Here is a 15,191-nt window from a genome sequence, read left to right as displayed (position 1 = left end):
CCCTCCTCCTCTCCCTCCGGAAAACGTCAAAAATTATTTTTAGCGAAATAATAAAGTACAGTGTTTTTCATTTTCCATCTATAACTTTTTTTAAATTATAATATTTAAACTATTTAAAGCATATATTTTTAAATTCCTTCTACATTCTCTTCGCTTGTTTTTTCTTTAAAAAAAAATAAAATGGTTTAGTATAAAATGGTTTTTCTTTCGAATATGCGGACGATGTTCTCTCGATAGATCGTATATTTATATATTATTTATCATCACGGCAAAAATGCATACAGACTACCGAATATATGTAATGGTTGCGTGCTCACGTATGGTATATATTATATGTATCCGGATTAAAGGACTCAAATCCGACACAATATTCGTTAACCTTTTCTTCTATTCGTGACAATCGCTGAATGTTCTACAACATTGAGCTGTTAGTTTCGAAAGTGCACTGCGCAATATGTCGAAAATATGACAAGTACATCAGCGAATTCTCAAACTATGATAATCATATAAATATATGTATAATATAAGGATATTTTTTCAAAATATAAGAAATTGCTAATATTTAATTCTTATACAACAATAAACATAATATGTAAATATATATATTCATTCTTTCGCTTTCTCTCTCTTCGAATGTATATCTTTATTATAGTTTTAAAAAAGTTTTTTTCAAATTGCTGGAAAAAACCGGAAAAATTTCGGTTTTTTTTCCGAAAAATTGGTTTTTTGGAAAAATTGCTATTTTTGCTATGTAAAAGACGCACTAAGTAACTTCTAAATTCCTTTATAAAATTAATGCGATCTATGAAATTATGTAACATTATTTTTATTAAAATTTTTTAGTTATCCTTTTTTTATAGTAAAACCTAATTTTTATAGTAAAACTAAATTTTTTGATGATGATTTGTTATTGTCGACTAGTCTAGTCCATGTTTTTTATGACTAAGACTTTCGAAACAATCGTACGGGACATTAATATGAATACTTTTTGTTTCATATGAAATTTCTTCATAGAGTTCGTACAGCTAAAATTTATTTTTCGCAGAATAAAGGGATACTTAAGTAATAGTAAGATCTTTTTGGTACATGAACTTCATGTACCTTGCCGAAAACAGACAAATCGTCATTACAGAACCAGAAATAAATATCTCTAAAGCTCAGATCTTATGTATTGTTGATATTTTATCTCTAAAGCAGAGATATTGTTAATATTTTATAAAGCATTTTTGCTTTAACGTTTAAAAGCGATTCGAAATAAAAAAAGAAAATATTTCTCCTCTATGCGCAGAGATTCGTGCAGATAATGTATTTTGCATTGGAGATATACATAGAATTTAACATAATCGTTAAGTATGTAGGAACATCGTTCGATGCACGGATCGGGCAATTTATAATTCATAATGATGAATCTGTAATATCATAGCCGAATCCGTTGTGTCAATTATGGTGTTGGGTATGATTACTGCTGATCGTTGCTATACGAGAGATTAACGCTGGAACGGAAAATTAATTTATATATCTTGCGAAAGGTGATTAAGTGCCGCCGTAATACTAGTATTATTGGAAATTCTCCATGACGGGAATGCATTATACCTATAACTTCTACCGAGCTCCGATCAACATCGCCGCGTGAAATTACACATATGTGAAATGCGTATGTACAATTCCGCCGGGATCTCGTCAATTGCATTACCTCAGAAATTCCTCCGCGGCGGAATTAAAGATTAAATATCTGATTCATATTCAATGGCGAATTCGCAATATTCCGTCTGTAATTTCATGGCCGTGAATCATGTCATTTTATTTCAAGTACGATATAAATCTCGAAATTTCATGGAGGATAAATTGATACGAATAATTGAATAAAACTTATTAATGCATATACGAACACTTTCCTCTATTAATTTAACTTAAAATTTAATTTTTACCGGCATTCTCATTCCACTCGACTCAATAATTACTTTCTCAATAAAATCGCGGATTCTTTGTTAATACATATTTTTTGGGCTCTCCGAGCGTATTGTAATACACGATGATAATCGAGGTGATGAGGAAATATCGGGATAAACGAGGAAAATCGGGAAATCAAATGAAACAGAACGAATGTTCGATTTGTGACTTTTGCGATTTTTTTGGTAGATTTATTTTTTATAATGCACATGTTTCTCGTGAAAAAATTAAATTCCGTGTATGAAATTAGCATTTAGAGTTTCACGTTTCGGTACAAAATTCATTGGGGGAGGGGGGAAAGTCAGTCGACGGACGACTGTATCTCGGGATACGCTTGAACGACGACGGCGACGTCGACGACGGCGTCGTGCCCGGCATCCGTCGAGATCTTTTGATAGATTTTCTCTATTTATTTTTTTTCTTTATCTCTCGAAAGAGTTGAACGTCTCCTCGATCGGGATTTCGCTTTTTTTTCCTGACCTTCTCTTTCGCTCCTCGTCCACGTCGCTTTCTCTCTCCTCGTTACACACATATATATATATAAATATATATATATATAATTCGAATACCGCTTTTATTGCGTAAAACTTGAATCGGATCTAATTGACTGTCGCGACGTGATATCCTTTTTATTGCAATTGTTTTTGCCCGGTGGACACGACGCGAATGCACGACGGAAGTTTCGAGCGAGAAGGATCGCGCACGGCTCCTCCTTCCTTCCCGAAGAATCTCCGCTTTCCGGCGAAAGAACGAATTTTTCGTCCGCCCTCTTAACCGGCGGCGACTCGAGTCTCCATCCCCCTTCGATGACGAGAACCGAAAAACACCGATGACAAATCGCGAAATCTTGCAAACGCGGCACCGGCCGTTAATCCGCGGGCGCGTTCACGGAGAACGCGAGATCTTTGAAAACAATCGCTTCGAAAACGATCGAAGCGCGATTGGACGCTTCGTATGTTAAAGAATTTCGACGGGATGCAAATTCGCTTCCCGGCCGAAAAAGATATTTAACATACGAAGCACCCAGTTTGCGAGAGATCCTTTCCGCTTTCCCTCGGACGTACGGAATCCCGTTTCATCGCTACGAATGTTATCAGCGGCTAATGGACCGCGGTGCGTGCCGCGCGCGGATCAAACTCTCCTTCCGGTAAACTTTCCGCGTCGCCCGATCGTAAGCCGTCCTCCAACTTTTTCGCAACGAACACGTACGCGGTCGCGATTGACTGACGGCCGCGTCGAGATGTCTCGACGACGGTGATAAATCCGAACGACGAAGTACACAAACTGATTTTCTCGGTTACTATATCCGGATTTCTTTTTCTCGCTTTCTCTCTTTTCTTTTTCTTTTTTTTTTTTATTTATTTAACCGCGTGTGAAGTTTAGCTGCTGGATTCGCTCGTGATTCGTTTTCTTTCGGTTTTTGTCCTCACGGCTTTGGTTTTCGTTTTAACTCTGATATTCACTGTTAACACATGCATTGTTCTTTTTTTGCAGTTACAATCGCACGCCCGTTCGGCGCGCCGCTTGAAATTTTTGCTTGTTCTGCGCCTCTCTCTTCCGCCGTCTCGAGAGGCCGTCTCTCTTGGACTTCTTTTTTTTTCTTTTTTTTTTTATATTTCTCTCTACCGTGTTTTTTCGTGAGAACGCGCGGTTACGTTAGACAACGGAGGGTGATTACGTTAAACAACGCGGCCCGAAGAGTCGCCACGGGCTTTTGTCCCAACGAACGCAGATTGCGGTGTAATAGAAAAGCGGAAAACGCGGTTGACGCGTCGATCGATAGTATCTCGTGTCCGCTGGGTTTTCCCTTACGGAGTCGAATAGGAACAAAAAAAAAAAGAAAAATTACGGCGACTTCGGAATCGAATCGGCGATCGATCGCCTCGCTTATTTCATTTCGCTATTCAGTTGTAAAAGTACTGCAAATATATAAACGCGTCCGCCGTAACGTAACCGCGTGTTTGTCTCTCTCCACTTGGCACCACACTCACGCACACACTCTCTCTTTCTCTCCGTCTCTCTTTTTTACTCTTTTTTTTATTATTATTCCCTTAAACCGCTAATCCTGACCAATCGGATGTTTCGTACCTCAAGGTACCAGAACTTCTCGATCTCTCAGATTTTCGTTTACGCAAACAAAAGGTATTATGCAATTTTATGAAGACTCGACACACTCGGGTTTCGTGGCGTGGTAAACTACTTCACAAACGGGACGTGGTAGGACAGTGAGACACAATTAAAGACGATCATCGGTGATGATATACACGGTAATATCTTAAGGTGGAATCTTCCTGCCGGTACCCAGACAGATGGTACGACTACCGCGTGTCAAGTGGTGGCAAGTTGGGACAAATTGTATTCGCGAGTAACGATTTAAAATATGCATATCCGTCGACGCGCGAACAGCGTGCATAAAATCCACGCCCGTTATGTCTCTCGCGAAAATATGCGTTTCTATACGTATCTCGCGACACGCGCCGTTACCTGAAATCGTTCTTCCTTCGCGAATACATTTTGCGCATCACTGGTTGACGAGCACAGAACTAACACGACGACGGAAACAATAAACATGGGTAACGCTACACCCAAACGACACGAAGACGTGTGAAAAATTAGGATGTCTTTCTAATGAGTCTTCGTGATATTGTGATGATCTCGTAGATATTTGTGTCGTCTGGATATAGACGGAAATCAGAAATCAATGAAGTTTCGCCAAATATAAATATTTCAATTTTTCATTTTTTTAGAGATTTTTTTTAAAGAAAGTAGACATATATTTATTTTATTTATCCGTCGACGATACTACAAACTAAAATTTTAAAAATTAGTTTCATGCAAAATTATATAAAGTTTGTTTTCTCTCTCTTTCTCTCTCCCCCCCTCTCTCTCTCTCTCTCTCTCTCTCTCTCTCTCACTCTTGTTCGCGCTCTATTTCGTACTCTCGTGACAGTCTACGATACTCGTATTGTCAGTCGAGCCAATGTATGTGATACGCCCGGCTCTTGTTTCGAAAAGTCAAATCGAGTCGATTGCCGCATGCAAGCGGGTCAGTGATTTAATATAAAAAAACGACCTGCCCAGTGCATGGTCGACCGACATTAATTTCAGAAATGACCGGACGATTTACTCACGCGCGAAAATCTTTGAGGTTTCACGGTGAGGAACCATCCTCCCTGCTTGCGGCTAGCTCGAAGTGCCTTTAGGCCCGATAACACGATTGATAGTATGTACAAGTATACGGATTGTCATCGTCGACAAAAAAAGAACGCGATCAAAATTCAGTGTACCTTCGAACGCCGCTCACAGCCCGGGAAAATTCACGTGACACCTCACGAGTTTTCGCGCCCAATTTCATGAGTAACCAATAATGCATAAAGTCAAAACAATAATCACTAATTAATAATACACCGCCGGAGACCCACCAGGGGCCAATATTAACAATTGTAAAAATATGGCCGAGATAAATGCTATTACAATAATTGTTTCTGTTTGTGATCGCCTGTAAAGTATAAGAAAATTAGAACCACGGCCCCATTGTCATCCTCGATTATCAGAATTGTCCTGCATTTGCTGTACGCTAATTAATGAATACAATCACCTTGCAACTAACAGTACAATTTTAAAATACTCAAGGATAATGTTGTGACCACGGCGACTCCAATTCTTCTTAATGAAAGAGTGAAAGCAATACGGTAGCTCATCAATTTTGAAATACAAGCCAAAAAGAAACGACTGACTCCGAGACAGGCAAATATTCGATTCATTTATCAGCAGTATCCACATATCGGTTTTTACTACTCCTTTTGATGGAAAAGTCGCCGAAAGTGAAGAAAGCTCACGGAAATGTAGCAATAAACTCAAATATCGTATATGAAACGATTTATAATGCGCCTTGCCGAAGACAAATTAGAAGTAATGTACGAAACAAGAAATACACAAAAACAAAAACAAAAAAATATATATAGATATATCTATCTCTTGCCGCACTCGAATTCATCGCTCTGTACTCCGTAATTGCTTTACCCTTCTGTCCGAATTCCCGAGAAGCATACGGCTATTCTTAACAAGTTCTTCCAGCGAAATAACTTAACTCGAGCCTAGAAACAGGGATGAAACTATGTTATCTTTAAAAGAATCCGTCAAGCACAACTGTACGCTTCTCAATTTTCATACGTATCTTAATTTTAATTTGCTTTCGTGGAGAGAGTGTGGAGTAGTGTTTGTTGATTTCTTTTTTTTGTTATATTTTTTTGGATTTTTTTGCAATTGTTTTGTTGTCGATGTAGCAGCGTATAACGGGTGTTGGTGTTATATGTTAAAAAGGAGTGTCCTGCGGTAATAGCGCGTTACTCTGTCTCGGTTAGGCGGTGCTTTCGGTGGTGGTGTTCTGCACCGGCTGGCTCTCCTGCAAACATACACATTGACGAACATTATTCGTTGCGTGAAAGTTGCAAGAGCGATAACACGAAAATAGCAATAATGCAACGCGTAGTTAAAATATCTTTACTCTAATCGTCTATACATCTTTTTTAAAATATTGTGTAAGAGCTATGTGTGGAGAAAATGCAATTCCTTCTAGAAAACAAGAACAAAAGGAGGAAAGATAAGCAAGAAAATAAATCGGACGATCTGCTTCGTCGATCACATCCTAATGCCGGAAGTGTAAGTGAGTGAAAACTGCGGCAACCGAGACGAGCTTCTGCGAGACCAAAAAGAAGAAAAAAAAAAACAAAGCGACGTTACCTGTGGAGCAGGGGCAGCGGCAGGTGCATCCGAATCTTTAGGTGCATCAGACTTCTGCTCCGACTGAAAAGAGTACAAAGAGACACGTGCAAACAGTGTGTGCTAAGCGCTACCGCTCTGTATTTGTCGACGGATTGCGCATTCGCAGTCTCCTAATCAAAAGCTTTCTCTCGTTCGTTTCAAATTGTAAAATCCCACATCTACTGCTTCGATACTCCGCCATGTTGGAGTTACATTTAAATTTTTCAGAAGTCAAACTGATCAATTCCACATGAAATAAAAGTAAAGTGAATTGATAATAAAGTTATAAATTAATATGTTTTTTTTCGTATTTTTTTACAGAAGTATAAAAAAAATGAACAGATTTTACAGAAGTATACAATGGAATTGACCAACTTGACTTCTGACAGGCTCATATTATCATATTAACTTCTGATTACAACTCACGTCAAGATGTACGATTGAATGCACGTACGAAAAAGAAATGTTGAATCCTGATGAAAAAAGAAATATTTACAGATGTAAGTGAAACTAGTGATTCACAATATATTGAAACAATCCAAATTTTTCTAAGATAAGAATTTTTCTTTTGGAATGCTGATTTTGTGTATGGATATTCACTGTAATTTTTATTAAGTGTATATTTGCATATACGTAAAAGTATATTCGCAAATTCGTCTGATACGTGTCGTCAGTAAAGAATATATAAGATAACGCAAGTTGTTTTCTAATTTGAGTAAGAGAGGGTAAAATCAATAATACCTTGGGGGATTTATCGCAGAACTCGGAAGGGATATCGGTAATCTGTGTTTGAAGAGACGTGACAGGAGAGGAAGCGGAATTGGAGGATTTGCGTTTTGTCTCCGCAGATGGTAAGCTCTCTACTGTATTCGTCTGTTGGCTCGACGTCGCACGAGGTCGTCGTACTAATCGTCGTCTGTAACGTGGTTGTGGATTTCTCCGCGAATTATCGAGTTGTGCACTCTCGCCAACAGCCTCGTCATCGGTCACCTGATTTTATAATATATCCAATTTCGGTGTGCAGGTGCGTTTCCGATTGTAGAAAATTCATTAAGATGCTCGTATAAAATACTTTATTGTTTTACAATGTGTGAAAAAAAATTATTCGCAAACAGCACAGAACACATACTCCGTGCGCGGTTAATGCATTAGTATAAAGGAATTATATAGTCTTGCTGAGAAAATACGAGTATAATTTCTAGGGAAATGCATCTAAAACAATGTTTTTATAAAGTCTAATACTACTCAGTTTCCTGTCTTTAAATTATAATAACTACCGTGCAGATTTAAACAGCTCGTTCAGACTTGAAACACGATTTATCATTTGCAAGAATGCAAAATCGAAAAAAAATGTTTACAATGTGCGAAGTCCGTTGATTACTATTGAATAATGCAGTATTGTTGTCAGAAACAAAACGATAATGTACACCATTTAGGTGCAAGCAATCGAGATGAATTTTTTCGTGAACTGTTTGATGTTATAGAAATTAATGTACAGCAGAACAAAACTGTTTTAAACCGATTGCAGATAAGATATATACAGAGTTTTCACCTACAGTTCCAAGATCGCATATCTCGAAACTAGTTAACAACGAAGAAAAAATATTATATAAAAATTCTACTAGAAAAATACAATATTCTAAAACACTTTCTTCATGTAATTTTGAATTAATTATTGTCAAGTCGCTCCTATTTCAAATTACAATTATAATACAATAATTTAGATGCAAGATCTTATTTGTTTTACTGCATCTTCTAACTCTTTTGTCTCCAAAAAGGATTTCAGCATTTTCTAAACATTTTCTAAACATGATACAATTTAACGTATTAAAATGTACAATCTCGGAACTCTGGATGAAACAACGCGTATAAGATTCAGGAAACATGCCAATTCGCAATTAATACGTTCATTTCGACATTTTTTGTCTACTAGTCGATGTGACAATATTAAGAAACGCTAGCTTGGCTAGGGTTAGATACCAACCCTTACCTGGCCATCCTGGCTGCGAGGACGTCGTGGCGGACCACCACCTCTTCCTCCGCGGAAATTGCGGCGGAAGTAACGTCGTGATGGACCACCGCGTCCACGACCACCACCGCGCGGCGGAGCTCCACCTTCACCGCCGGTTCCTTCCGCTTGCTCACCACCTTCGCCAGCATCTCCTTGCTGCTGTGATGGATTGGGCCCGGAACGCCGTCCTCCACGGTAATAACCATCATAATGACGACGCAGCCTATAGCGACGCTGTTGCTGCTGTGGCTGGCCGCCTCCCTCGGCGTTTGCGTCATCGCCGACCTTTCCTTCTCCTAAATCATCAAACAATTAAATCACTCTCAATATCCGGAAGAATAAATAATTATACCAACTCGTTTAAACGAATAATAGATAAAATACCTTGTTCGTAACCCTCTTGGCCATCACGTGATCTACGATTTTGCGGTCGACCATTGCCACGTCTCGGATACACCCAGTGGATACCGCGATATCCGCGACGCTTGTCCGCGGCGTAAGGTGAACCTTTTACTGCTTCACCCGCTGGGCCAGTGACATTGGCTGCCTCGTGACCCTTCTCACCGATAACGACGTCGAACTCGACGACCTCGCCGTCTCCCACACTACGTACAGCCTTTCTCGGGTTGTTCTTGACGATGGCCGACTACAATTACACATAACATTGACATATAGCAATTATTTTAAAATTATTAAGTATAGCGTATTAAATATGAAATATTTACTTGATGGACGAACACATCTTCCTTGGTATCGTTTCTGAAACAGACAGGAACAATTATGTTAAAAGCAGTCGATATACATATATTTATATAATAAGTTTTTAAGTTAAGATTAATATCTAAAATTTATATTTTATAAAAGTCCGTATCTATAATTATTTTGTAATTAATTATTTCTATAATTCCTGTAATTTTGTGATGGCAATCAATTGCAATATTATAATTGAAACAATTCTGAACGTCAAACAACTACAATTCATATTTTCGTAAAAACTATTCTGAAAATTTTTATTAAATAAGGCAGCATAATAATCGCATCCACCTGCCTATTGTGCAAGCAGAAATTCGGCATAATAGCATTAGTACGAGATTCGCGTAATTTACATTCTCTACAAAGTTGCGGCATGTACACGATACATGCGTCGCACGTAACAATATGTATATGTATACATCTGTCCTACGCATGAATTCGCGAATGTACAGACGTAATCGGAATCCATGAAGCTGCGGAGCAAAGCACGGAGTAGAGAGGTCGTTGCACCTCGTGGTGCACAGTCAGGAGAGAAATACAACTCGTATACAAACGCCAGCTGTCACAGCTAGACAACGATTCCCCTCACACGCAGTTAACAAAAGGTGAATCAGGTATGAAAATCAAATTAAGTTTCAAGAGCTAAATCGCCGAATTACCGGCCTCGCTATTTATTTAATTAATTTTTAAGAGAAGCAAAATTAACATATCTTCATATACTCTCTGCTAAAATTATTTCGTTATTAATTTACTACTACTTTTTTATTAATTCTATTTATCAACTTTAATATCAGCTATAGAAACAGAAATCTATCGTAAAACAAAATTTCACTGTTTGCCTCAGAACATGGATCGATGCTGAATAATTAATGGGCAGGATCCAATGGGTATCGAGGCGGAACGTTGCTCTCCCATTGTGGTATAATCGAGTTCGCCGAATTTGGAACGAACACGACGAATGAACAATGGATTCGATATTCTCAGTAAAGACTATTAGATTCCAATAAAACGTATGACTTTAAGAACAGATTTCCCGACGAGATCTAATTCATTTATTAATTTTACCGATTTATGAAGGAATTTGTCTCGAAAGTATTTCCGAATAATCTGAGAGAGTTTGAAACAAATTCTTGGTTCTATTCTCTATTGTTAACAATCACATTATAAAATAATATGTTATAAAAGTGTACAAGTTTTTCTTCTCGTTTTTCTTCTCGCGTATTTAAAATTAAAAAATTTTTAACATTACTGTAATCATTGGGTGCATCCAGAACGAGAACCGCTCACTGAGCGCTCAGTGAACTCTTTCATCTGATAGGTCTATATTTTAGGATTTAACAGAATATGCCAATCAGATGAAAGAGTTCACTGAGGGTTTAATGAGCGGTTATCGTTCTGAATGCACATCTAAAACAATCGCATATTACTACTTTAATAAATTCATGGCATTTTTGCCACTGAAAAGTCACTTCTAAATAAGTTAGAATGAGATAACATGAGATATTAAATTGAAATCCTCTCAGTAAAAAAAAATAAATAAATTTTCATTCTAGAAGAGATATACGGCATATTTTTTACACACACTATCTTTCATATATATTTTTAGCATGAGATGTTACGACTCTTAAAAAGATAAGCTGCTATCGATACAATAAAACAAGAAACATAACTATCTATTATTGTTAATAACTACCTATTTTATTTTTACATTTTTCAAAATAGATACTTGAAATTGCAAAAATCAGAATATCTATACACGCGACAATTTGCTTGTCGTTGGGACAATTCAAGGAAAGCGTTCTATATTTGTAAACAGCTGTTTCAACAACGTTTCTAATGTTTTGCGACACATCGGGCACCGTTAGCGTCAGTGAAAGTGCATTGCGAGATCTTTCGAGAGCAGGTAAACGTTTGAATCTAAGACTGATCGTGCGAAACTATCTTCCATCTCCACGTACACAAGACCATGAAGACGAGCGAGAAGTCACACGCGTGTACGAATTTCTTTTACGAAATGCGCGGTCCCGTCTTCATCGTGAATCGCTCGAAAGAATCTGCTGTCCGCGCGCGAAAGTTTCGCGCGTAAAGCACTGCTACGCGCGCGTGAAAATTTCCTGGCGATCCGCCAGATAAATAGAGGGACCTCGAAATAGCGAGAGGCTCTACGTTCCTATACGGACCGTCCACGCGCCGAATGAAGCGTCTATTTTCCGTGCGGCGTGGTGCCAGGTCGAGGTTGCAGGTCGAACCTGCAGCGGAGACGGCGATTTTCCTAATATTAGAGACTACCACTTCCTCCATATGTGCTGAAATCTTTATCAATTAATCTCGCGCGATCTAAATCGTACATTTTTCGAATGTGAATAGCGTCAGATCAGTCTAGAAATTTAGGCACCTTTACGCCAGTCAGCTCGTCACGATCAGTTTCCGATTCAAGTGAAGGGAATTAAAATGAAAGTTGTCAATGATAATGGAACATATGTTGATTAAGAAAATAAGTATGTTTTGATAAATTAAAGTAAATGTTAAATCTGTTTTATTCACTTTACTTCAAGATTTTTCAAAGAATGTGTAAAATTGTGAACATTTTACTTTTTCCATTTTTTGAAAAATCTAAGATTTAAAAAAAAACATGTGAAATTACGAATTAATATTTGCTGATTTTTTAAAAAACTTGTGAACTGATATTTCATTTGCTTTAGGATTTTTTAAAAGAGTAATAAAAATTATAGATCTCCAATACGACTCGTTATCGTTACAGACTCGACAAATAGCTTTGCCAGAGTTAATGTGAAAACTGAAATTTTCACGTAAAACAGTCGCTTGCGTCAGAATCGGTTCTTCTTGAATAATTTAACGCGCAACGGAAGTCGCAAAATTTATTCGGTAGACGCGCGATGTAAAAGGAAGATGAGCAAACATAATTTCAAACATAGTTTGCGGATAAGGGATTAAAGCAGCGAAAAAGATAATTAGATATTTTGCGACGTGTTCGCGGGAAATTTTTCATGGGAAATGCAACAGTTAATATACTCGACGTCGCTTTAATGCTCGTACGGTTGCTGCTCCAAATGGGCGTTTAAATTAATAGTGTATGAGTAACCCTTATACCCACACAACATACACACGCAAGCGAATAAACGTGTACCTTCTCTTCTATCAAGTAGTACATAAAAGGGCGAGCGTTGCAATGATGAAAAAAAAAAGTAAGAAAAGCACGAAAGTAGCTGCAAAATAATAATTACTGACCTATTAATGAAACCGTAGCCACTCTTGACATTGAACCATTTCACAGTTCCGGTCACTTTGTTAGCTGAAATAAAAAAAAGGTTTCATGATATATGCGATACATGTGCTGCGCATGCAACTGTATAAATTCAGAACAAAAGTCAGGGAATGATCAACTCATAATTTTCGTTGGGTGTTTCAAAACATTGTGGTATGATTTATAAAAAAAAAATAAATAATATAATCATGTAAAAAAAAAACCTCCAGAATATTCGAATCGCGTGCATGAATAATGAGCCAGAGAAATGTTGCCTGTACTCTCTGTACTTATTGTTATTATTAAATTGTGAAAGCGACCTTGAAGAGGGAAATAACGTGCTTAACCGCAGGTACATATCACGTGTTTACGAACACGTAAGCATGCTTGAAGACGAAATATAACGGATACCGTTTTTATATATGTGGTGAATAATATTTCTAGGAATAATGTCTCAGAAATCAAGAAAAATCAAGTAAAGATTGACAGAAAAAAATAATTTGAATAGGCGGACGATGATGTATGAATGATTAACGTTCATTTTACCAATGTAAATTAATATCGATTTAATTTATTCTTTATCTTTTCCCAATTCTTAAAATTAGCAGAAGATAAATAATAAATTAAGAACAAATTAGAAAAAGATAAGCAACAGTAAGTTAAATCGAGATTAAAGTTAATCTACATTGATAGAAACGGACGTACTCTAAATTCCTCACAAACTAATATCTCAGTCTTTAAATAAATATGTCTTCAAATTTTAAGAAAATACAAAATCGTTCGGAATCTCGGAATTTTTAAATTCATATAAAAATGTACATTCCAGGAATTAACGTATATTATACATGTACACCACGATCTTGCGTTTTAACGAAAATATGATAAGACTATCTTCACAACAGTTACACGCGACCTTGTCACACAGTATAACCCAAACAAAGGTCGGAATTAGTGTCATCAACGACAGATCGGCCTGGCGAAATTCCTCGCATTCTGAAAATCTGAGTAATATTCTCCGAATAACGATCAGTCAGGTGAAGTGTTCGCGGAATTAATTTTATTTAAAGACGTCACCTTCCTATCTCAACAATCTTAAGATATGAACACAATTTAAAATGTAATTATATATGATGGCTTAATTAGATATTACGAGAGCACGAATGCATTCTAAGTATAAATTTTAATAAGATATAAATTGATACATTAAAAGTATAATTCTATATAGTTAGTTTTTCTAAACGTTTCTAAGGTAAACTTTATTCATAAAATTTCCAGAATGATCGACAAACTCTTTCAATGAACTCTTGAATATTCTCGACTAAATTTTATACTTAACAATTTCAGAACAATAAAAGTATGATTGTATATCTTTTACTAAATTTTGTAATAAATTTTAACGAAACATGTAGATTAATGGTATAACAATTTTCAAACATTTTTGAAAATTTATTCTTTCAAATTTAATATTCAACAATTCCTCGCTTCAGGAAAAACAGACGCGTGATTAAATATATTGTATCAAATTTCGTAATGAATTTTGATAAGACGTTTATATATAGATACAATCATAAAATTTCAGAGATCTTTGTCGATATTAGACATTTCTGGAAATAAATTGAATTCAAACTCGATCCTTTTCTTGCTTTAGAAACAAAAAGATGCGATCGAAAATATTTTCCTAAATCTCGTTATTTTGATAAAATGTGTACTTGTAGATTAATTATACAACGATTTTAGAGAGATTTGTAGAAACTGAAAATTTTTGGAGATCAACTAATTTAAATTTGATCTTTGACGATCTCTTGTTCTAAGAAAGACGAGAATAGTCTAATGATATATTCTACTGATGTTAGAATTCCGGAGTGTGAGATTTCCAGAATTTTCCATAACATTGTTTTTCGAATTCCAGTAGGTTTCGAAATAGCGCGAGCGTCTTCACGTGGCGAAAAAAATGCGTGATCGATCGATCTAGCCAGTCCGGAGGCGCGAATGCGTTTCGCCGCGACGAAGCACGCTCGGAGAAACACGCGGCGACGCGCTTACGTAACGAAAACGTGGAGCGCGCGCGGGCGAGGATATTTCGGATCGTCACGAGAGATCGCTCCGGAAGGAAAAAGATCGATATCGCAATGGATCTCGGAGGTACGGAACATTCTGGAAAATCTCCTTCGCGTCGATTTTCGCTCGCGGCACCCGCTCGATTTTCAGGTTATGCGATGCGACGCGATGCGACACGACGCGTCGCGAGAGCGAGCGACGGCGCCATCGATGAAAATCGATGGCCAGACGAGAGAACGGAGTCTTCGTCGAAAAGCCGCAGTCGCGGAAGAATTTCTCGTCCGCGACGAGAGAGCATCAGCTGATGGAAAATGGAGGTTCCAGCTTCGCCGCGTCGCCTCGCGGCCGAAGCACGATGCGACGCGTCCGACGAGGCTCGTCCACCGGGTC

The 15,191-nt window shown here is 37.5% G+C and overlaps 1 protein-coding gene across 5 annotated transcripts in view; it reads right to left on the bottom strand.

The window, feature by feature from the left end:
- Positions 1-4,830: 4,830 nt before the first annotated feature.
- The window catches only part of yps (Y-box binding protein ypsilon schachtel), a 10,902-nt gene continuing 541 nt past the window's right edge, over positions 4,831-15,191 (bottom strand). Inside the window, exons 2-8 of one of the 5 annotated variants that reach the window (XM_018459722.1) lie at positions 12,728-12,791; positions 9,451-9,484; positions 9,110-9,371; positions 8,699-9,021; positions 7,456-7,704; positions 6,694-6,756; positions 4,831-6,355 (exon numbers count right to left, since the gene is read on the bottom strand). In XM_018459722.1, coding sequence (XP_018315224.1) covers positions 6,311-6,355; positions 6,694-6,756; positions 7,456-7,704; positions 8,699-9,021; positions 9,110-9,371; positions 9,451-9,484; positions 12,728-12,791 — 1,040 coding nt within the window. In that variant the 3' untranslated portion in view covers positions 4,831-6,310. The remainder of the gene's footprint in view (positions 6,356-6,693; positions 6,757-7,455; positions 7,705-8,698; positions 9,022-9,109; positions 9,372-9,450; positions 9,485-12,727; positions 12,792-15,191) is intronic. The other 4 variants (XM_018459723.1, XM_018459724.1, XM_018459725.1 and 1 more) reach the window with 4 other exon arrangements.

Source organism: Mycetomoellerius zeteki, unplaced genomic scaffold, assembly GCF_001594055.1.
Source record: "Mycetomoellerius zeteki isolate Tzet28-1 unplaced genomic scaffold, Tzet1.0 scaffold85, whole genome shotgun sequence".
Lineage (NCBI taxonomy): Eukaryota > Metazoa > Arthropoda > Insecta > Hymenoptera > Formicidae > Mycetomoellerius > Mycetomoellerius zeteki.
The sequence above is the reverse complement of the archived record's forward strand: the minus strand, read 5'-3'. Positions and strand labels throughout refer to the sequence as shown.